The sequence below is a fragment of the Mustela nivalis genome, assembly GCF_964662115.1.
Source record: "Mustela nivalis genome assembly, chromosome: 11".
NCBI classification, from domain to species: Eukaryota; Metazoa; Chordata; class Mammalia; order Carnivora; family Mustelidae; genus Mustela; species Mustela nivalis.
The window spans coordinates 72,074,535-72,097,639 of record NC_139030.1 but is presented as its reverse complement, the minus strand read 5'-3'; the positions used below and the strand labels follow the sequence as shown (position 1 = coordinate 72,097,639).

The window sequence follows — 23,105 nt, the reverse complement described above, 5'->3', positions numbered from 1 at the left end:
CATCTTGAAGTTTCCACTCTGTGCAGGTCATCCGGCGAAGAAACAGTGGTTCAGATGGCTGAACTGGTCTAGCTCTAGCTAGAGTCTCTACAAGGATCAGCCCCTCCCCTCCCCTTCCTAGGCCCTTTGCCATGTTCTCTGCTCCCTCTCCCCCAAGATCTAGCCAATTCCAGACGCTGGACTCTGTGAAGAGAAAGGAAAACTTGAAACAGGCCCAAAGCTCCCCCAGAACCCGCCCGCCACCCCAGATTCACCAGCAGGAGTGCTGTCTAGAATCCCTCCAGCGCCCTCCTTCTCTCACCTCTTCCCCAGCAGGCCCATGGCTCTGCCTCCCCAGGATGGGGTGGGGGTGGGCGGTCGGAGGTGGTCTGGTCCTCAGCACCCAAGGCTTGTGCAGACACAGAGATCAGGTGTGGCAGTGGTCCAGGATAGACCACCCAGCTGGAGGCTCTTCTAGTGGTCTAGCCACTGCCTCTGCAGCCAGGACTGCCTCCCCCAGCTGCTGTGAGATCTGAGTGCCCTGGAAGGCCTTAAGGGCTGAGTACAGCTACTGCCCTTCCGACTCTACTTGCACTCCAGGCCCCAGCTACCTTGGCTGGTGCGGTGGGAGGGGTGTCCTGGAAGCTTCCAGGCTGAACCACCCAGCTTGGGTTCAGACACCTGCGCTGGACTGACCCTGCCTGAGAGAGGCCAGTCCAAGGCCTGATGGGGTCACCCCCCTCCACCACTTGTTTCCTTCCGAGGTGTGGCCGGGCTCGGTCTTTGTCATTCAAAGAGAGGGCCAAGCTCCCACGCTGGGGTCAAGCGGCCACTTCCAAACCCCCCAGGCGCTCAGCCCACTTGGGTCGCCAGGCCAGGTGCTTGGGTAGAAGTCGGGCTGGGGGCGGGGAGAGAAGGAACGGGCAGGGGATCTGAGCCGGCCGGAGTCCCGCGGGAGGGCCGGGTTGCGGGGTGGGGGGGTGAGGGTGGGGGAGGGAGGCTTAATGGGATTGGCTTGGTGTAATCCCATTTCAGCCTTTGTCGTTTGGCGGCCACGGGGACCGAGCTGGGGGGCCGGGCCCTTTAAGAGGACGCGCGGCCACACCAGAGACAGACCAGCACGACAAAGGCCCCAAGGGATCCGGTGGCGGGAAATTAGGAGATGGAGGCGGGTGGAGGCGGGAGGGAGGCGCCCGGCATGACGTCTGCCTCCGAGACCAGGCCCTGCCGCAAGCCTTAGCCTGCACACCAGGCCGCTGCCTCGAGCCTTGGGGGGGGGGGGACCCTTTAGGCAGGGCTCGCTATACTGGGCGCTGGGCCCAGGAGAGTTACCCCAGAAAAGTCTGTTAGGGTCGAGAGTGAGAATCGCGCGCGGGATGAGCTACCGCGCCCACCAGTAGCCTCCTTGCCTCCGTGGAGCTCTGAGCTGCGGGGCGCCCAGATCTGCTCCTCTCCCCTTTGGGGCCCAGGGGGCGCACGATGGTTTCGGGCAGAACAGGCTCTCCTCACCGTCTGAGGACCTCGCCCTGAGCTACCCCGGCCTCGGCCTCCGCTTTCCCTTCCCTGCCCCTGCGCATTGCGCAGCTCCGCGGTGGACACGCGGATGTCGATGGGGGCCTGTTCCAGGAAGAGCGCGGTGGGCAGGGGTAGGCCAGGGCCCGCGCACTGGTGGAGGTGGGAGTGTTGGTGGTGGACTGTGGGATCGCGAAGGAGGCAACAGCCCAGAGTCCACACTCGGGGATAGCTCAAAGGCCAGATGGGGTCTGGTGGGGCTGGATATGGACCTGGGGAGGGGGGCGGGGCATCCCAGAGACTAGAAGTGGGGGTGATGCCTGCATCGTGGAGGTCTGGGCTGTGTGGGGAGATCGCAGAGACCAAAGGCGATGAGGGGACATAGAGTATGGGGGTGGAGGGTGGGGGCCAGAGACCAGATTCTGGCCTGGGGCAGATTCTGGCAGTGGGGTAGAAACAGGCAGTGGGGTAGAAACAGGATGGAGCACAGAGGCCCAGGCCGTCGAAAGGGCTTCTGGCAGTGGAAGGTAGGGTTGACGAGTTGGAGAAATGCGGAGGTTAGACTTGAGTGCACAGTGGGCTCTCAACTTCCATAGGCATCTCTGAATGGTGTTTTTGGTTCCTCCAGTGGGCTGGGGTCTCTTGGCCGTTGGGGATCCAGGAAGACAGAAAATCATGGCAAGGCAGGTTGAGACATAGCAGGGAATCCCACAGCTCCATGCACTCACACCCGTGCTTGCCCCAGAGCTCACTCTGTGGGGAGGGAGGCCTTTGCAGGGACCTTGGGGTCTGAGCTAGAAATCTGAGCAGCATCAGGGAAGGTAGCAGCAGCAGCAAGTGCCCCATGTTTCTGGGACCCAGACTGGCCCATGACCCACCCCTAGCAGGGCGCCCATGGTTGTGGGCCTGTCCCCTCCTTGTGGCCCGGAGCGTAAAGTGTGCTTCCCACCCCTGGCTCCACCAGGTTGGGCCACGGCGCTGGCAGGAGACTCTGGGTGCTGTGACCCGGTTTGAGGCCAGTCGGGGGGGAGTGCTCTCCCTGACCTTCTTCCAAAGCCATGGAGGGCGGAAGTCAGCTTAGGTCTCTCACTTCTGAACTATTCAAATAGGCAATCAATTTTATGATGTAATTTATAATTTATGCAGGTTGTCTTCATACATATGGTGTTGCTTTTGTGTGTCGGGGTTTCAGGTGCTTTATTACTCTGACGGTGTGATTTGCATTCATGTTAGGTTGCCAGGATCATATTTCTCCTGTTTACACCATAAGGGCCCAAAATGAAGATTAATGCCTCCTCCCTTCGCCCGGGCCGCTTCTGGTAGACCCCAGACCGCAGCTTCCCCCTCGACCCCAAAGCCTGGCTCCCCGACAGCCCCGGCGCCGAGCTTCAGAAGAAAGAGGCCCTGTCCCTGGCATGAGGGCCTTCCAGGAAGCCCTGCCTTGCAGAGGGCCCAAGCAGGCCTCCTGCTCAGACTGCCCACTGGAGAGGAGGCGGGGGTGGGGGTGAAGGGGTGGGGGGTGTCCCCGGGGACAGAAGCAGGCATGCGCCTACAGGAGCCTCCTTCCCAGGGAGGCCATGGCTGGGTGTGGGCAGGCTACTTGGCTGCGTGGTCACTCCACTATCCTGCAGGCGAGAGGAGAGCCAGTCGAGGTAGATTCCATGGCTGGGCCTCAGGAAGCCACCTCCAGCTTTCCCCAGGGAAAGCGGATGAGATCTGGGAAGGCCCAGGATCAGCGAAGGTGGTGACCAGATCTGAGGTCCACTGGAGTGAGCCTCCTGACTTCCAGCGTATGCAGATGCCCCTGCCAGGAGGAGGACAGTGGACGACTCCACTTGGGACAGGACCGGGGAGAGGGAGCAGTCGCAGGAGCCCTCTGCTAGGGTAGGCAGGCACAGCTGAAATGATTAAGCCAATTAAGCTCAAACAAACAGACACTAGGCTAAACGGGCTTTGACCCTGAGAGAAACCGCAGCCTTGAAATGCAGGTGCTCAGGCCAGCCACAGGCTCAGCCAGAGACTCTGGATGATCTTGGGAGGCACACCAGACCTGGAGGTCCACCACCCTCAGTTAGCTGCAAGTCTCCTGTGAAAGGACGACCCAGGGGGGCTGAGGACTAGGAGGCAAATGCTGAATGTGGAGGCACGTGCTAACTCTCAAGAATTCCCTCGTGGACGGGGTCGGGGAGGATCCAAGCGCTCGTGGCCCAGGCGGCCCTAAGGATATCCCCAGCCCCTGCAGGGAAAGTGGGAGAGGTTGCTTGGGGGCAAGACCAGTCCCATGAGGGCTCTGTTCAAGGAAGTATAGATGTGTTTTCAAAGGAAGCTTGGTTCTCCAAAAGAGGGGGGGGGGGTTTGCCCAACTCCCCGGAGATCTAGGGCAGAGGGTCCCTGATAGGGTTGATGCTCCCTCACCCTCCCCACTACCCTTGTCCAGCTTGGTGCACAAGGGGGGCCGGTAGCCCCCAGGGGCTCTAGCGGATGGCTGGGGGCGCCGGGCCGGGAGCTCCCAAGCGTAATTATTTGATCTGCAGATGTAAGTGGAATTTATTGTAACAACAAATATAGTGATGTCAAAACCCAACCTTGGATTAAAGCCGGCAGCCAAAGGGGAAGTGTATTAATTTCCAACAGCATCTCAGGCCAGAGCCTATTAGAACAAGCTATTCTTCAGACCCCCCCATCAGAATTAATCATTGGGAGTTAATTTGAAGCTCAGACAAGTTGCTGTTAATTTAGTGCAGGGAGGACGGGATGGAATAAAAAGCTGAGGTGCTGGCCGAGCCTCGTGGGTCTCATTAATCAGCCAGCTGAGACGGCCTGGCTTGATTACAATTTGCAAAAAAATTCATTAGGGCCCAGGCGATTGACAATTTTTCTCTCTGCCTGTGATGTGACTCATTAGGCAGCCAAATGAAAGCCATGATGACAGCGGCCATCAAGCGCTGCTTGTTTATCTTCCTCCCCTCGGCCTGTCTCTCGGGCCTCGGCCTCCGCACCAGGCTCTCGGGGGCGCCCCGGCATTGGGGGTTGGGAGGAGGGGCGCAGCTTCCCAAGAGAATAAACGGGCTCCACGTTCCCCAGGCTGGGGGAGCTCCGGCCCCTCTCCTCGTGCTTCCGAAGGGCGAGGGTCTCACAGCTGGGAAGGGCCAGGCAGCTTTGTTACCCCCGCCCACGGGGGTGGGGATTCCCGGAGGTGGCCCCCAGTTTCTAGGGAGCTTCATTCCCGAGAGGTTCGCGTAGCCAAGGCTCTGGGTCCTTCTGTGCTTTCTGCACCTACCACGGACTTTCAGAGAAGATGGGTGGGAGTGACACCTGTTAGGGTGTAAAGGTATAGGGGAAGCGGGGGCGCTCCAGAATCTGACCTGGGCACCCAGCTCTCGATACCCAGGGTTCTTCCCGCAGGCCCAGAGTGCCAAGTGGGGGCGCCCCCGCCCGGGAGGCCGCCGCTCCTTAGGCTGGGACTCTGCACCACCCGCCACTGTTCCGCTGGGGGCGCCTATCCATCCCGCCCCCGGACTGACTGGCTCAGGTGTGCGGGGTGGGGGTGGAGGAATGGGACATGGTGGGAGCGGCGTCTCCGCTGGCCTCGAATGCGCGGGGAGGCGTGTGGCCGGGGGAAACCTGCCTGAGCAGGTGACGCCAGCGGGTGATCCGGGTGGCGCACCAGCTGGTCGCTGGCAAGATCAGGGGGTGCGGCCGGGCCTGGCTGACCCGGCGCGGGGGCAGGGAAGGACCCCGGCGCAGGCTCCACCGCGGGCCTCAGGGCTCTTGGTGGGGCAGAACGGGGAGGGGGTGGGGGGACAGCAAGAATTCCCTAAGCTCTCCGCGCCCGGCAGAGCCGGCTGAGGCCTTCGGAGGACCCGCCGCTCCGCTGTATTGTGCTCGAAAACCAAGTCTGGGCCATTTTCTACGCCTGGAAATCTTGGGAACACGGCGGGAAACGCTGACTCGGTCGCTTCCGTCCCTCATCTTGTGCCTTAAGTGTCGACTTAGGCCGCAGTCCCCACGGCCCTCCGCGGCGGGGAGGTGACGGGTTGTAAGCGGAATACTTTAGGCCAATACTAGTATTGACCGAGGGCGCCGTGTCTGCCCTCCCAGGGTTGCGATCCGTGGTGGGTACCGCGCGCGGTTGCTTGGGAGCCTGCTCCCCACGCCGAAGGCCGAGGTTGGTGAAGCCTCTGGCTTCTTTCTCTTCGCCCTTGAGAGGCCACAGGTCAGCGGGCCGAGCTCCCTCTCGCTCACCCGCTCCAAGCCCCTGGAGAGACCCGGGCCTGTTCGAGAGAGTCTCCGGGGGGCCTGGCCTGGCGCTTCGGGGTCGGGAAGGGAGCGTCGTCCAGGGCTAGGCTCGGGTGCGCGGTGCCCAGGGCTGGGGGTGGTGGGCCTCGGGGGCCCTTCCCGCGCCCTGTGAGCCGCCCGGCCCAGGCGGGGAGCTGCCCAGCTCTCAAGTACCCCTGCGGACCAGCCGCCACCCCGTGTGCGCCCTTCTCCGCGACCCTTTTTGTGCTGCCGACCGCCCCAGAGCCCTCGGGGTGGGGCGGTGGTCGGGGCCCGCCCCTCCGACCCCGCCTGGAGAGGGAGGTGCGCGGGCTGCCGACGCTCTTCGCACGCCCGGCCCTTGGAGCTGGGCGATGCCGGGAAGCCCAGCTCGGTTGGGTGGGTTTCTGCTCCCGTCACCAGATAACGCCCGGAGCCTGATTTATGGGCGCTTGGCCCAGCTTGGGGCGCAAGCACCGCTCCTTTTCCGACCCGGGATGTTGGTAAGAAAACGATTTTCCTCCCTGGCAGTGGTCGGTTTAGAGCATCAGGAGTCTGTGAAAAGCCACCAATACCCGCGCTCGCTTTCCCTCCTCCGGGAGCCCGCTGCCTCCTCTGGCCGAAGTTTGCCAGCCTCCTAGGTATTGATTAGAGCAGGCAAAAGGGAAGAAGTCAGTTTTCTAGGATGAAAAAGAGGCTCCCTTAAATTAAAAACCCAACTAGAGCTCTCGCTCTCCACTTAAATACCTAGTAGTAAGGTGCAAGATGGCTGGTGTCCAGCCAGCCTGCAGAGACCAGGACAGGGGACTTTTATCCAGTACGGGCCCCAGACCAGCTACCTGGCCATAGCCTGGCAGTGCCCTCGAAACAGTCAAATCTGGACACACTTATGAGACCCAGAGATTGGTCTTTTTTTCCCCCTTCTCTCTCTCTCTCTCCTTTTTATTATTCACAAGACTGCGATTGTTTAAATGTCATAACTTATAAGAAAAGAAGCTACATTGAAATAAATTAAACACAACAGAGACGTGCTTCAAACATGGCTCAGATAGGATGTGCAACCCCAGGAAAGAAAGCCAGGCAAAACCAAATCAAAGCAAATCTCCCGGCTGCCCCCAAAACATCTGCTTTTCAGTCAACTAAAAAAAAAAAAAAAAAAAAAAAAAAAGAAAAGAAAAGAAAAGAAAAAACCCCACAAAAAACCAAATAAACAAACAAACAAACAAACAAAAAACCCAAAACGAAGATGGAACCAAAAATGAGCGTAAACCCCATGGTTTGTTCTGGAGTGTTGTGTTTACCTTTGGAAAAGTATGGAAAGGAGGCTGCTATGCGTGGAAGATTACAGCAGAGGGTTTGTTTTCTTCTGGAATGTGAGTGGAGAATATTACTGGGTAGTTTGGTCCTATAACTTTCAAAATACTGCGGCTGAGATCCAGTTTATATAGATATCTATGTACAAAGTAGGATAGTATAATAAATATTTAGTGTGTCTTCAGGTGTAGCTGTAGCCCCTTCAAAAGCAGTCGTTTAAGCCTTTTTAATGAATATACTCTCAATTTGCTTGGGGTGTCCAAAGTTGGGTGGGGGTGACTTTGAGTTTTGCTTCAAACATGGCAGAAGCCACCGCGGTTCCCTCCAGAGCTGTGGCTTCTCCGCGGTGGTCCAGGCCCCGGGTTCTCCCTGGATCCTCAGGGCCGGGCCTGCTCCAGCTGCTGATGCTGACTTCTGATGGCGAACCTGCTGACGTGGACGGGGATGGGGACGACGATCTTGGGGTTCCTGGAGGGCTCCCCTGTCTTGGAATTGGCATTGCCAGCCTTGACGCGTTTCCACTTGGCCCGGCGGTTCTGGAACCAGATTTTCACTTGCACCTCGCTGAGTTTGAGGGCGTGGGCGATCTGCGAGCGCTCGGTCAACGAGAGGTACTTTTTGCAGTGGAACTCCTTCTCCAGCTCGAGCAGCTGCTCACTGGTGAAGGCAGTCCGCCGCCGCCGGTTCTTGCCCGTGGACGTGGTGCTGCCCGCCGCGCCGCCGCTCGGCGGGGTCTCCTCCAGCGCATGGCCGGGGTCTTCTTCCTTGTGAGCCGCCTGGCCAGTCAGATTGTCATCCGAGCTGTAGTCCAGATCACTCTCCAGTGAGAAACTCTCCTCCTTGCCCTTCGGGTCGTCTTCCAGCTTTGACTCGTCTTTCCCTTGCCCTCTGACAGCCCCGACTGAAAGCAAAACCAAACGGCGTTTTATTACATTTCGCACACTGGCCTTCCTTTCCCCTTCCCACCGTCACTTGGGCCTTTTCCCCTTTTAGCGGATTGTCTTTCTATGACATTAACACATTGTGATTTCCTGGCCTTTGAGGGGCAGGGGGGGGGGGCGCGTGAGAAAGCTCAAAGGAGGAAAGAAGACAGTACAGACGACGGCCCTTTGCCCAGAACCATCACTCAAGGGGCCCCAGGCCACGTCTGCACCCTCCCAGCCTCCAGCAGCTTAAGGCAGAAGTAACCGGAGGCCTGAGGCCCAAGAGAGCATCCTCTTTGTCCCCAGGGTGGGGGCTGGGTGAGGACGGAAGAGGAAATTCATGATCCATCTTGCCCCCCACCCCCGCAGTGTAAATTTAGTGAGCCTCAATTACATCGCAGTCAAAGTGGGGACACAGGGAGGTATAGATCCCGGACAGTGTCTTTTTTATTTATTTCTCTTTTTTTGTTTTTGACAGATAATGTTGGCAAAAGGGAAGTTTTGAAGCCTTAGGAGAACTTCCCACCAGACACCACAAAACACCGGCAGACGCACAGCCTCCCAGGAATCTGCTTCTCCCGGGCAAGCCCAGTAAAGGGGTTTAATAGGTTTGGGGGAGTCCAAACCCGGCGCCCCCACCCACCCACCAGCACACGCACTACTGAGACACATAGCCCAACCCGCCACCCCTAAAGGCTGAAACCTATCCGGGGCCCCAGGTCACGGCTCGCAGGAGGGGATGGTTAGACTCCTCCAAACTCGCCGCCAGATAGGTCAACCGCCCCGCGCAGCAGCTGGCCCTGGGAGCTAAATGCCACCCCACCCCCTAGCTTGTTGCTCGGCTCTAAATGCCCCCCGGAGGCCTCTCGGCACAGCTTGGCCGCTCAGGAGGGGGAAGCCGGGGCGGGGTGTCGGGAGGGGGCTCGGCCTCGCCCCCTCGGCCCCAGCGGGAACCCGGAGCTGGCTCGCCCCCGCCCCCTCCCGCCCCCGCGCCCGGGGTCGCGCGCGCCGCCGACTCACCGAGCGACGCCTGCACAGCCTCGGCAGCGGAGAAGGCAAGCAACGAGCCCTCCTTGGCCAGGAAGCCTTTGCCGTCCTCAGTGTCGGCTTGCAGCGCCTCCGCCTTGTCGAAGTTGCCGCCACCCGGCAGCGGCTGCGGCGCGAACTTGCGGGCGGCCGCCGCCTCCTGGTGCTGGGGAGACGCAGAGAAGCCTCCAGGCAGCGTAGCCATGAGCGTGGAGGTGAGCGCCATGCCCTGCGCCAAGCTGGAGCAGAAACCGGTGGGCAGGCTGGGGATCTGGTGGTGAGGGTGCGCGGGCGGCAGCGCGGGCTGCAGCGCGGCCTGGGGCAGCGCGGGTGGCGGCGGCGGCGGCGGCGGCAGCACCACCGGCCGGTAGGGCATAAACATGGGATAGCCGGTGTAGACGAAATGGCCGGGGCTGGGCTGCGGCGGGCTGCCGATCAGCGAGTCTATGCTGAAGGCGGTACTACTCCCCAGCGGGCGCTGCATCATCATCAGCGACGGCGGGAACGCTGCGCTCATAGACGCGCTCGGGAGAGGCCAGCGAGAGGCGAAAAGTCCCCGCGCCGCGCCGCCGCCAGGAAGCCCCCCGGGCGCTGGGAGCACAGCCGGGTGCGCTGAGCAGGGGCCGAGCGGAACCCTGAAAGCAGGCGCCGCCGACCCTCAGTCCTGAGCGGGTTGCATGCCCGGCGGGAGCGCGTGCGGACGGTACGCCGGGTGAGGCCGTGCGCCCCGGAGTGGAGAGGGCACCCGGGCCCCGCGGGCTCGCTGGAGCAGCTGCCCGCCGCTTGCCCGTCGGAGCCCGCGCGAGTCTCGTCTGCCACCCTCTGCCCCGGCTCTGAGCCGTCGGTGCGTCCGTCTGTCGGATCCGCAGTCCGTCGCCTCCCGCGGGCCGCTGGGGAGCGCGCGAAGCTGGCGCACTTGTCTTCGGCGGGCGCCGCCAGCACCTTTAAATCGCGCTCCTCTTTCTCATTCACATTTTGCCTGCTGCCCGGCCGGGCTTACCTCACGTGGGGCCAGGCACCACTGCCTATTGGCTGCGCCGGGAGGGGGCGGAGCGAAAACGGGGCTCCGCCCCTTCTACCAGGGCTGGCCGGGAGCCGGCCGCGGGAGCCACCGGCCAAGCGCGCGGGCCCGAGAGCCGGGACCTGCGCGCCGGGCCCGCGCCGCGCAAACTTGAAAAGGGCTGTGGGCTCCAAAGCTCCAAGGCTCGAACCCCGCGGCCCGACGTCCTTGTCGAGGCCGCCTCCCAGGGCATCTTCCGGGGTTGGGACCTACCGCGGCTGGCCCAGGGGCGTTCTATTTCTCCCTCAAATGCCCTGGAACAAACCTGTCCGGGGCTCTCCCTAGCGTTGGGTGCCGCTGCTGCGCCCGTGCTCCAGAAGAGGTCCCCAGAGTTGGGAGCAAGGTCCTGCCCCTTCACATCCGCCCCCAGGACTCTGATCCGGAGCTGGAAGGCCCCAGCCACCGGCTGGAGCGGGCCGAGTTCCTCACTGCGCCCCCCCCCCCCCAGGCTCCCGGGCGGGGCGGGGAGGCTGCTGGTCCCCCCATCCCGACCTGGGCCCTCCTGTGAGCGATCCCTTCTCATTTTTCATGACATTCTTAATCATCGCACCTATTTACACACTTTGCCTGCGCGCACCAAAATAACAGCCACGATAATTATGATAATAAAGCGAGTCCTTTATCTGCTCCATCCTCGGGGAGGAAGGGGGAGTTGCTGTGCCTCCAGATTGTATAACGTGAGATTATCCTGATGAAAGCTTTATGATGTTTGCTCAAATAAAAGCTGCGTTTTGTAAATAGGCGCTAATTAAGCACGTTGAGAACCGAGGGAGCGCTCACCCCGGCGCCGCCACCCGGTTTCCTGAGCGAGGACTCGAGGGCGCGCGGTTCCCCTTTGCCTACTGCAGGATGGAGCGGATTCCCTCAAGATGTTTCCCCTGCCTCGACAATGGTAAAATCCCAGAATTTGGGAATAAGGGAACTGGCGGGGAGAGAGTGGGGGCTAGTGAGGTGCTTATCTCCTTCTCTATGACAAAACCCGAAACTTGCAGTGCTCGAATTTCTCTTAAAAAACGGAATCGTTAGTGGCCAGGGCTGCCCGTGCAGTGCGCGTCAGTACGCGCGGGGCTTCCACGCGCCCGCAGGACCTCGGCTCCAACTTCCCGGGTCAAGACGCTCACCCGGAGCGGCCGAGGACACCTGGTTCGCGAGGAGAGGAGAGAAGGGCATTGTTATTCCAGTCATTAAAAATCAGCTCACGCCGAGGAGCTAGTGGTTGGGGAGTTGGCCCGTGTTGGACGTGTGTTATGTATCACTTACAAGCACATTTAATTGGGAGATAAAGATAAATCGATCTTTATGAATTTATCGACCCTATTCCTTGAAGCTCTTCTTTCTCGCTCTTCTTTCTCCCGCTCTAATTCCAAGGCCCCTAGGGGGACGTCTTAATTCGAGAGCACCTCTAAAGCTGTGGGTCTGGCCAGGAACCCACTGCCCACCCAAAGGGCCCTGGGGGAAAGAGAGGAGGGTGCATCCCGGCGCCCCCGAGTGCTGGGAAAACTCGCCGTCCCCGCAGCCAGCCGCCCTCCTCCCGCTTGCCTCCTCCCCCCCGCCCCACCGCCACCCGGACAAAGACGTCTCGAGCGCGTTTCCCCACTCCAGGCGGCAGTAATAGATGGCTCCGGCGGCAGGCGGTTTGAAAGGAATTCATTAGGACGCCGCTGACTGTACCGCCTGCACTCCCTTCACGCCCAGACCCCGAGGTGGCTTAGGCGGCGTGAGGGGGAATCGGTGGAATCCGCGGGGCAGGAGGTGTCTGTGGGGTCTTTAAGCTCTATCCCTCTTTCTCCACTCCTACAAAAGAAGAAAAAGAAGAAAAGGAAAGGGGGGGGGGAATCGAAGCCCAGGGCAAAAGGCTGATTTCTTTATGAGCATAATAAATACTCCCTCTCATTATGGGATAGTTACAGGCACAGAGTCTCTGGTATGGTTACCTTGTTTTTTGAATACTAAGAAAAAAATGTTCGACTTCTTGCTTGATTTACGTTGCTACAGCCGGGTCTCTTCGCGGCTTGACACTGGCGTGTGTGTGTAAGCTGTTACTCATTTTACCCGAGCAGATTTGCCATCCACTTTGCTATTTCGCAGTAAAAATATTGTTCTAGGGACTTCCGTCGCCTGATTACCCTCCGAGAGACAGGGATTCCTTTGATTATTTTGGTGATAATTCTACATTTAAAGTTCAGCAAGAAGATTTAGGTCCGCTGAATTATAGCTACACTTGAAATAATTTGATGGCATATTATTTGCATCCATAAATTGCTGTGGAAAGTATTGACTGCGGGGGTTATAATACTAATCTTCTTTTATTAGTGAGTTCAGAGAATTCTCATCAATATGAATTTTATTTACTAGTGTGCTTTTTCTCGAATGCAATGCGGTCATATTTTCTCATCTAATGCTTAACTGCTCAGAAAACGACTGTTCGCATCATAAAAGGATTCTTGTGTTTCGCCGGTGATTAACAAGATTCATTCGGGGCACCTCAGCTACCTGCAAAGCGTTCAGAGCGCGGGGACTGCGGAAAATAAAAGCCCCTAGAGTTCTTCCTCTTCTCCTCTGAGAGATTTATGGGTAGCGAGCGACAGGTACAGGGCTTATCCATCCTTCGGATTCCTACCTGCTTACCTCGGACCTGCCTCAAACTGCAGAACCCTTGGGGTGACTCGGCTCGGCCCAAGCTCCGCAGGAAAACCACCTGGCACAGATCTTTGCAACTTTGCCTTCAGAGGTACCCCCCTGCCCCCCCACCCCCCACCGCGCGCGCTCCCTCGGGTTCGGAAAAAGGAAGGACACAACCGCCAGCACATCTGGGTGCTCCAACTCTAGTTAACTTCCGAGAACTTTTTTTTTCCCCCTCTCAGGAAGACTCCCGCGGGGATGAAGCTGGCCCACCCCTTACGCACTTTCCTCGGCCGATGCCAAGCTGGTGTCAAGACCGTATTAAGCCACTTAAAACCTCAGACGTCAGTAAAAGTGATGGTAATTAAGTTGTCTCCACGCTTCGGGGCTGTCCCAGTCAACGTTCGCGTGCAGGTGTATGGAGGCTGAGTATAAAATGCTAAACGCACAAGTACATGAATATTCATGTGGCAAACTTGCGTCGGCCCGTGGAGTCCAGCCCGGAGGAGGAAGCACGGCGAACCGCGCCTTTTACAACCGCGGTCAGGGTGGAGGTCGCGGGCGGTGGAGGAGAAGGGGCTCCGTGGGCTCCCTAGGTCTCCGTGGGTGCGGAGACACCCGCAGACCCAGCGGGCCGGGTGCTCCCGCCCGCCACCCAGTCCCGGGAGAGAGGCTGGTTTCTCTGGCAACCGTGTTGTTTTTATTTATAGAGACTTTGAGTGGCCTGATCATTCGGTCATGGCAGCGGCTCTTGCTCCTGGCAATCGTTGGGAAATAGCTTGGGATGGGTTTTATTTATGGAAGGGCAATTGGGATTCACACCCAGCAAACCCACAACAGTCCCTCCCAAGCCCAAGACGCACTTACAAAGGGGTGCTTGTGTAAAATTCCCCATCAGACACACCAATTTGCAAGTAGCAGAAAGCATTGAAGCCTCATCTTTTTTAACTATTTTATTCAGCCTTTTTTTTTTTTTTTTTAAATCTGAAAGCCCAAAATAGACTCCATGTGGTTCTAAGTGAAGTCAGCCCTTGGCTGGCTTTGAAATAGCTCCTGCAATTATGTAAAAGAGCCATTCACTAACAGGACGGAATTAAAAGGGATCTCGCCTGCTTCCCTTTCATTGCCAACCTCTCCTGTTTGGCTTTTCAAAGCACTTCCAACACGATGTCTTTCTCCAGGACAAAAGGCAGAACAAAAAAAGTCCCCAAACTTGTAAATTGAACGTCAAGGGAACTTTAAACAATTTAAAGCCCATAAATAATGATAAAGGGGACTGGCAAAAAAGGCAAACCCATTCAATTAATAGAGTTTCCCAAGCAAAGATCAAGTGGTTTATAAAATGAAAGTCTTTGGTTTCATTATTCTCCTCCTTGACCATGCAGAAAGCAGGACAGGGGGTTTTTCTAAAGCGCCCTGAAGAAGAAACACTTTGCGGGACTGTGTGTGCTGAGACATTCTTATGTAGAAAGTTTTGCTTTTTGTCCCCCACCCTCAAAGTAGCAGAAACAAACCTGCAAATCAGAAACGTAAAAGAGAGGAGACTCTCTCTCTCTCTCTCTGTGTGTGTGTGTGTGTGTGTTTTCTTGGGGGACTTGGAAAGTGTTACCCGCAGGCCCGAAGGCCGGGGAACCTGACCCTTAACACCTGTGCCGCCCTCCCCACCCCGGTGCGCAGTAACAGACGGAGCCACGGGCTCGTGGTCTGTGAGCCGTGCCCTCATAGGATCTAGCCGCCGGGATGAGGAGGGTTCTGCACCGCCCGGGAGCCTGGGATCTGCGGGCCGGGACGCGCTGACCTGTCACTCCATCCTGGGCTCGGCTTCAGACACCCGGCCTAGGCGTCCCAGGGCGGAGGCGGGGGTCCTAGTTGCTTTTGGGAATAGCCCCACAGGTTGGAGTGGGGAGTGCGTGACCACTGGGGGTACTGGATGGCCCGGGAATCCCCGCGCCCGCGCACAACGTTAATCGCCTCGCGAGCACACAGTCCTGGGGGTGGGGTGGGACAAGGAGGATCCTTAGCGGGGGTTGAGGCCCGCCGCCCCGGGGTTCCCAGCGTCGGGCTGAGGCCGGAGCGAACCGGGTCCGAGGGCTGCAGTTGGGGGACGGAAACTGACGCGCGGACGACAAGGACTGCAAGTGCTCGTGCGGGGCCGCACAGGACGAGCGTCCACTTGGGTGGGGTCCGGGGCTGGCTGCTCCGGGGGCCCGGGAGGCCGTGCGGTCTCCGAGACCCTAGCCCTGGGTCGCTGGGGAGGTTGGCGCTTGGCCGCGCGGCGTTTCTCACCTGGCTCTATCTCCTCCCATCAGTCCCCTCAGATTCCCGCGGCTCCACCTTCGGGGACTTCAAACGACCCCCAGCCACCGGGCGCCCGACTTTCATCTCCCCGCACAGCGGGCATTGTTTGCGGGACTTCACAGATATGCTAATCCAGGGGCCGCGAACCGGACGGCCTGGGAGGCGGGCGGAGGGCACAGAGGGGTGAGGAGGGGCGCAGGCGGGACTGGGGAATCGGGGGCCGCCTGGCGAGCAGGCCTCCTGGGACGCCAGGGGCCGCTGCGGTGTCCGCGGCCCGGCCCGTCCGCTTTCCCCTGGAAGGTCCGGGGCTGGACACGGCTGGTGTCCGATGGATGCTGAAGTCGGAAGCGTCGGGCTCAGCGGTGCACCCCGCGAGCTCCCAGCTCGGGAGAGGGGGACCGCGTGTCGAGGTGTAGCCGGCCAAGGACTCGCGCGCGTCACCCTATGGCTGGCGATCGGGAGACCCCCCAGGTTCTCGCGAAGCAGGGCCCCTGCCGCCTCCCCACGACAGCCCAGACACCCCTGGAGGTGGCATGTCTTTTTAAAAAGACGCGGTTTACCTCTACTTTATCCATTTAACCCTTTCGAAACCACCCTAGAGGCAACCAGAATGTTTGGGTCAACAGTTACGCACATCAGGGGCTGTGCTGCAACTCTAACTTCTGGGGGACCGAACAAAAAGCGGCCATCGCTGGGAGGCGGAACTCGGTTTGCCCTCCTTCGAGAACTACTTGCAAAGCGGAGCCCGCGCTTGCTTTCGTTCACGCCCCTTCCGATTGGAAAATTGCACCTAGAGAGGAGGTCACCAGACTAAGAGGAGGCCTTGGGTGTAAACGCAGGGGAGAGAAGTTGGCTAACTGGGGAGGGAGCATGAGAATGGCCTCTGTTCCTCTTGTGGATTTCTGCGGGAGGTGGGGGGTTGATGTCTTTGTAAAATTGCACTTTGCTTTAACCTCATCTGGAAAGACTCCAGGTGACTGCGTGTGTACCTGACCAACCTAGCTCCTCTGAGGTTTCCCAGAAGGACAGTTGTGACTAGTAGGGACAGCAACTCAAGGAGGGCCACCTTAAATGTCAGGCTTTCACAAGGAGAGGGTGGAAGGAACCTGTGCTGTTGGGGGCTGGGAAGAGCCCCCCTATTAGCCCACAGTTGGAGGGAGCTCACAATAGATGCCAACCCCTTCTAAAAAAAAAAAAAAGCAGCCAGGGGCACTTGGCTTACAACAGAACACCCAGCTTACAGAAGAACCAGGGAAAAGAAATGTGCTTGCTCCAAAGCCACTGGGATCATTACATTCCACATTGGACGAAGAGCCCAGTGTAGATCTTTGACTCTCATTTGAGGGGTGAAAAAGACATTGAGCACCAGAGTCATTGGAGACTGACCACGGGACTTAACACTCCTGTCCACGCTCTTTGACTCACCTGTCCCCTTTGCTCTTGCTCGCTGACCTGAGGTTAGCTGTAGGCCACTGGCCAAAAGAGAGAGAGCCGATTTCCTTCAGCGAGGCTTGAGAAGTTAAAATGTCAGCAGGCACCTGTATTTGCCAGGCCGGGACAAACGAACACCGTTTCCTTGTTACATATACACACTCACTGTCTTGCTTCCCTCCGCTACTGCCGGGAGAAGCTTGCGGCGCTAGAGGAAGGAGAGCGCCCTTGTTTGTAGGCCTCTCGGTTGTCCCCGCTGCCTCTGGTTCCCTAAATATACAGCCCCTTGGTGGTGGCGATGGCAGAAATAATTGGAGATACTCACCTGCTAGACCTTGGAGACAGAAGAATCTTGGAATTTCCCTCACTTGTCCTCTGAGAAAACACAGGGGAGCTGAATTGCCTGACTCTGCTGCCAACAGTGATCTCCCTTGTGGGTGTGTCCTGAAGTCCCAGAACTTTAGGGAAAGAAGGAGCCAAGAGCAAGGACAGAGAGCAAAGGCCAACATCCTGAAGTATTTTCGGCCAGGCCCGACCTGCTAGAACCGAGGAAAGAGGAGCTCCTTCAGGCCCAGAAGAAAAAAATCAAGAAAAACTCAAATGCTGTCCCCATACTGTCCTAGGGGACACGTCTGGGTTGTGCAGGAAATGAAAACATTTCTTTCTGTGGGGCATGTTGCCTGTGTGTGTGTGTGTGTGTGTGTGTGTAGCACACTTTCCTCCCTCTTTCTTTCCTTCCTCATTTCTTTCCTTCCCCCCCTTCCTCCTTCCTTCCAGCAGGGAGTTAAAGAAGGCCTGTTGTTCATACCTCACTATCTACTGTTTATTCTGCGCAGTGATTTTGAAACACCCTTCGAAGGGAAGTTATTCACGTGAATCTCCACACTGAGGGTGACGGCGGCCTGCAAGGACATTGCCACGGACAACCAAGAGAGGGCTTCGGAGGCTGCTTCTGGGGGCCCTTATGGGTATCTGAGGCCTGCTCAAACCAGCCCGCAGCAGAGCTGCCTTCCAGAGTGGTGACGGAAATGACAGTGGGGCAGGGACAGGGTGGGGGGGGGGGGAGCGGGCCTCCTGCAGCCCTCTGCCTCAGGCTCTTCTTCCCCCTGGGGAATGTGTGAAAAACTAGGTTCTGCTGGGAAGTGAGCCAAAGCCAGAAGCAATCCGGCTCATCTCCACCCGGACAAACCTTCTGTTCTCCATAATCTGGGACAATAATGAACGGTAAGCTTCAGAACCAGCAGAAATTGATCATGGTAGCTCAGAGAGGGAGGGTGATTGACTTCATGTGACCAATCTGATGCATCCTCTGAGTTCAGGGACTTCCCCTCCCCCGCCCTTGCTCACCATGCCCTCTCCTTCTAGTCATTATATTTTGTTTTTGAGATGACTATTTTAAATTTCTGTTATTGTGATGTGATACTCCTAGCTTATCTTTTGCTTTTTATAATTCCCCCCTGTTCTGAGTTTCTCTCAGACCTACTTAAATTGCAACAAACAGGGGCACCTGTGTGGCTCAGTGGGTAAAAGCCTCTGCCTTTGGCTCAGGTCATGATCCCAGGGGCCTGGGATTGAGCCCCACATCGGGCTCTCTGCTCAGTGGGGAGCCTGCTGCCTTCTCTCTCTCTCTCCACTTGTGATCTCTGTTCATAGGATGTGATCTCTGTTCTCTCTCTCTCTCTACAACTGCCTACTTGTGATCTCTGTTTAGTAAATAAATAAAACCTTTAAAAAAGGTTGCAACAAACACCCACCACCACCACCACCAAAACCCAAGAAAAACCTCAGGAAACTTAAGAAATGAGAGACTTAAAAGTTCAACTTCATTCTAACCCAAAAAACATTCCAATTCAGTTCATTCGTTTTATTGAATGTTATTTGGAAATTTATACTTTAAAATGTAATGAACTGAATACTTGTATTTTGCAACACAAATTTCACATTACACATTTTCAATTTAATGAAATAACAGGGCTATTTCCTATCTGTAAACAGAGCTCAAATGTGTTATTATGTATCTTAATAAATTAATGAGGGAATGACAGGAAACATTTTTATTTGAGGCTTCACAATTTCCAAAGGAGTAACAGCCTGAAAAGCGACGCGGGTGTGCAGAGCGCTCAGGGATCCACATCGCCCCCTATGGGCCATGGAAGTAATGGCATCTGCTTTGGAGCCTGGGTTCCGCTGAGCCGGGGGAGTTAGTGGATCCCCGACTCCCCTTCTCAGGGGATAAGAAGGACTGAGACGTCTATTTTTTTGTTCCATGCCTACAACTGCATAAGAAAAAATGCATTTTTCTTTCTTTTCTTTTCATTATAAACATCTAGAGCACAAGAGAAGCCTTTGTCACAAATGAGGGGGAAAATTCAGACACACACAGTGCTAGGAAGTATGATCCGATTTGGGATGTGATAATAGGAACCCCACCTCGGCTGTCTTTACAACCCCAATTTTCCTGACTCTGACTCATCCTGAGCAGCCTCATCCAGGAAGTGGCTGGATGAGAAACCTTCTGACATCCGGGCCTGACCCGCATGCACGCACCGCCCAGCACACGGTGGCCTCTGTTGCCCCACCTGCATAATGGGCGGGGGACTCCGGCTCTCTCCCACCAGCGGCCCGACTGCCTTTCTAAAACGGGGGTCATTAATACAGCGCTTCCGCCACGGTTTGCAGCGGAACTGAATTAGATCGCGTGGCATTCCTTGGCAGGGGGCCTGGCCCGGAATGGTGGCCTGGTAGGGTAGCTGCATTGCGCCAGAGGCGTTGCAGAGTGCTGTATGGATGTGGGGCAGCGTGGGGCGCAGGCCTGCGCTCTCAGAGGGAGAGTATCGGTTTGAGGGCAGCCTCTGATCACAAGACTCTCGAGCATTTAAAGACAAACCATAGGCCACCCATGGAACAGGCTGCAGTGTAGTACTGAACATGCGCGACTAGGGGTGGGTTGGAGGTCCCAAAGCACCGCCCCCAGGTCGGTTCAGTGTCAGCCCCTCTGCATGCACTGCAACATGCACTGCAACCGGCGCAGAGGCAGTTCCTGGCCCTGGGAGCTTTCCTGGCAGTGGGCCCTTGTCACCAAATTGAGCATCAGAAGGGCATAAGGCACTATCTTCCTGGGAAGATGGCCTCTATGTCATTTTAGATTATTTTATTTTGAATAAAAGCTCTGTAAATTCTGTTAACGTAATAAACAAACCCTAGATCCCCAACTCTTTGGGGGAAGGGATAGGCAACCCTTGCACTTTGCCTCTTGCTTCCCCCCAAACTCCATGTCCCCAGGGCTCCCATCGCGATCCCACCGTCAGAATTTTGAACGTAGCTGGGGTACTAGGATGGACGAAGCTGAGGGAACGGACGCGGGTGCGCGACCAGGACCAAGGTCTGACCGCCCCTTTCCTCTCGGAGCTCCGTTTTCGCCGCAGGACCCGGCTCCAGGGCTCCCCCTGCGGGCCGCGGTCGGGATCGGTCCCTCGGAGCCGGGGAGGCCTGCTGTGGTTACTTGGTCTGGAGGGGCGCCCGGCCAAGGTCCCGGCAGGCTGGGATCCCGCGCACTCCCGCACTTCTGGTCTCTGAGCAGCAGTCGCCTCGAGTCCTTGTTTCGGATGTGTGAGCTGGGGGCGCTTTTACCGCCCCACCCCGTCGGCTTTTTTTTTTTTTTGGAAGGAGCAAACATCTCCAGTTTTAATGTGGCCCAATTATCTCCTTTAAACGACTTAAAATGTTTCTCTTTAACTCATTTCAATCTAGTAAATATGCTTCAGCAAGTAGCTAATTTCTCAGGGATGGCTTCGCCTCTCCATTTGCATATAAAGCGCGTCGGGGGCCGGCCCCCTCTTGGGGTGCCCAGGTCTCAGGCAGCTGGGCCACCTCCTCCCGGGGTGACGCCTGGGTTTGGCCTGGGAAGGCGGAGGCCTGGGTCCGCGATTGAGCCCGGGGACCAGAGCAGCAGCCGGGGCGGGGCACCTTCCCCCTCCCCACCCCCCAGAGAGCAGCCCCTCCTCTGAGCGCCCCCCTCCGCGCCTGCGGCCTCTGTTTGGCCCCCGGTCCCCGCTTGCTCGCGTCCCAGGGAGGGGCCTCTCCTTGGATGCCACAGGGGCGCGAGGGTCGCGGGCGCATTTATCCCCAAGTGCGTTTATTAAATCGCGTCTGGAGATAGATGGACGTGGATACAGGAAAGGAAATCGCAGCGCTCAGTTGAGCAATCTTCTGGCTTTAAATTCCGAATAAAAGTCTCAAATATTCCCGGGTCAGGGGGGCACTGTCTCATTAAAACCACTCTCGTCCTGAAACTGCAATGCAGACATTAAAGTGCAGTATTTTTCAATTAGAGCTGACGAATTCAATCAAAATTCCATAGATTAGGATGAAATGAGGCATGGGTCATTTACAGGGGAATTTAATTGCCGAGCCATTAGACAAATAGTATATTTGCCATTCCCGCGTTATCCATCATTTTCGACATCAATACCGGGGCCGCATCTCCCCGTCCCGCAGCCGCCCGGCGTCGGCTGTAAACACTCCCTTCCCCGTATCTTCTGATTATATCTGATTTCATTTAGGGCCATGGGGGATTATAAATGTTCACGCAATCAAGTTCATTAGGACTTCAAATCGCATTTCTGATTGGGATCGCTCTATGGCTGTCCTCGGTGCGCCTTTCAAACCCCAGGACGAGGCTTTCAAAAACATCTTTTTGAATTCAAAGCTGCACATCCTTTTGTCTTCCGACGTCGCCTCCCGCCTCCTCCTCCCCTGGGCGTCCCCGCGCCCCTCTGTTCTCCTTCACGGGGGAGCAGTCCCCGAACCCCACCGCCCCTTCAGCTGGACCTCCGCGCTCCCAGGCCCGCCTTCGAGACCCCCAACCCTGGGCGACAACCCCCCGCGCGGCCGCGGGACGCTCGGGACACCGGAGACAGGAGCGGCCCGCGGGGGGTAAAGCCCCAAGCGCTGGCGGATCTCGGGCGGGTGCCCGGCCCTGCTGCTCGCCCCCAGCCCGGCGCCGCGGGGAGCAAGTGGGCGCACCTTGGAGTCTCGTGACCGCAGGCCTCTGGGCGGCGGTTGGGCCCGACCCTGGGGACGGACACCCGGGACCCCTTTCCTGGCTGGCCCCTGTGACTCCACAGAGGAGGGCGGGGGCGGGCCCCAGCAATTCTCTCTTCCTATTAGTGCACCCAAGAAACAAAGGAGCAGACTCTTCTGGGGAGCGCTCGGCAAGGAAGGCTCGAGACATCCCTTCCAGCACAGTTGAAAAATAATAGCTTAATATTAACTGCTTCTCATAAAAATATACTTCCACAGTGATACAGTTACAAGAAGAAACCCTCATTTTACCCCCGTACTTTGCGCTCATCGCTGTTAGCTGCCTCAGTAATTTAATTGGAATGAAACGTGAGAAATGTGTCATTTTTGAAGAATTTATGCATCACTTCCTAGAAATCTCATTGTGTTAACTAGGAGCCTACTGCGTTCTGTTTAGAACCCATAATCACATTTTTATGTGTCTGTATTACCAGTTAATGTGACCTCCTGTCTTTAGCAGATAAAAAAATTATTCTTTTTCTATAACATCTGCATCCAACCCTGGTTTGCATAGTGTACGTGGAAATCCTGCATCCCCAATGTTCTGCAAACTTACCAACTTTCTCTAGAACAGGGCAAAGACATGTGAATGGAAAAAGTGCCTACTAAATGAATAATTACACACCAAATTAAAACCCTGCATTAAACATAGTCGACAGCAAATACTGCATTCTCAATCATGTTTATTGCTTACAAATTGCATTACAAAGAAATCTACTCTTTTTATTGGCGTGATTAAGCAGAGTGTTAGGACTGCAGAAATACCATTCTGTTAGATTAGATGGAGGCTGGAAGCCGGGCTAGTCCCATTGCCATGGTAAATGTATAATTTTGTTAAAGAACACGTTTAACACACAAATGAGGACTGTCTGTCATTATGGCATCATAAAAGAGTCATCTTAAAATATATTTATTTATAAACACAGTGCCTATAAAACGTGCATATTTATTACAAAGGAAGTAGCAATTCCATAATCAATATTTTAATTACTGAATTTTTATGATAGTAGCGCAATTCTATATGATACGTCACAATTCTGTAGCTTTTCTATATTCTCCTCCCCTTTTTCCTGTGAGCTAAAATCTCGTTTTCTTGTTTTTAATTCTGGGGAGAGCGGGTTGGTGGACGTGGGTAAGACCGTTTGCTTATGGCGCCACCTGCAGGATTCTATGAAAATGCGTTTCAATCCTTGCAACCCTCTGCAGGGCTCTAGCAATGTAACCCCAGGCTTGTTTTAGCAATTCAGTGAAATTAGTTTTTGTTTTAAAATAGAACGATGTTGACAGTTTGAAGACAAAATCCTGGGGTCGGAAAAGTAGACTTAAATCCTCAAGTAAGATGCGGTATTGATCACAGTTGATAATTTGGGGTTTCTGACTATCCCCAAGGGGATATCAAAAATTTGAGTAAGGAATGATTCATTCTTGAAATAATGGGATAAAAGGTGCAATATTCCTGGTTTATCACTTGGTCCTTGGGCAGCCCTTAAGAGATGTAAAGCACTTGGCAAGCTAATAATATCTACGATTACAGTGATTAAGCTTCCCATCAGCTGGCCCGCATCAGGACCGGTCACTGGAGCAGACCAGCTCATTCTCCA

The 23,105-nt window shown here is 56.3% G+C and overlaps 1 protein-coding gene and 1 long non-coding RNA gene across 5 annotated transcripts in view; one reads left to right on the top strand and one right to left on the bottom strand.

Moving 5' to 3' along the window:
- Positions 1-6,670: 6,670 nt before the first annotated feature.
- On the bottom strand, positions 6,671-9,960 carry GBX2 (gastrulation brain homeobox 2). The gene is made up of 2 exons (XM_082689793.1): positions 9,006-9,960; positions 6,671-7,963 (listed from the first exon to the last, which is right to left on the bottom strand). Exons 1-2 carry the CDS (start codon positions 9,526-9,528, stop codon positions 7,440-7,442), a joined length of 1,047 nt encoding a protein of 348 aa, XP_082545919.1. The 5' UTR covers positions 9,529-9,960; the 3' UTR covers positions 6,671-7,439.
- The window catches only part of LOC309843843, a 137,753-nt gene continuing 123,785 nt past the window's right edge, over positions 9,138-23,105 (top strand). For all 4 annotated transcript variants that reach the window (XR_014300364.1, XR_014300365.1, XR_014300366.1 and 1 more), the window contains exon 1: positions 9,138-9,226. This is a non-coding gene — a long non-coding RNA (uncharacterized lncRNA). The remainder of the gene's footprint in view (positions 9,227-23,105) is intronic.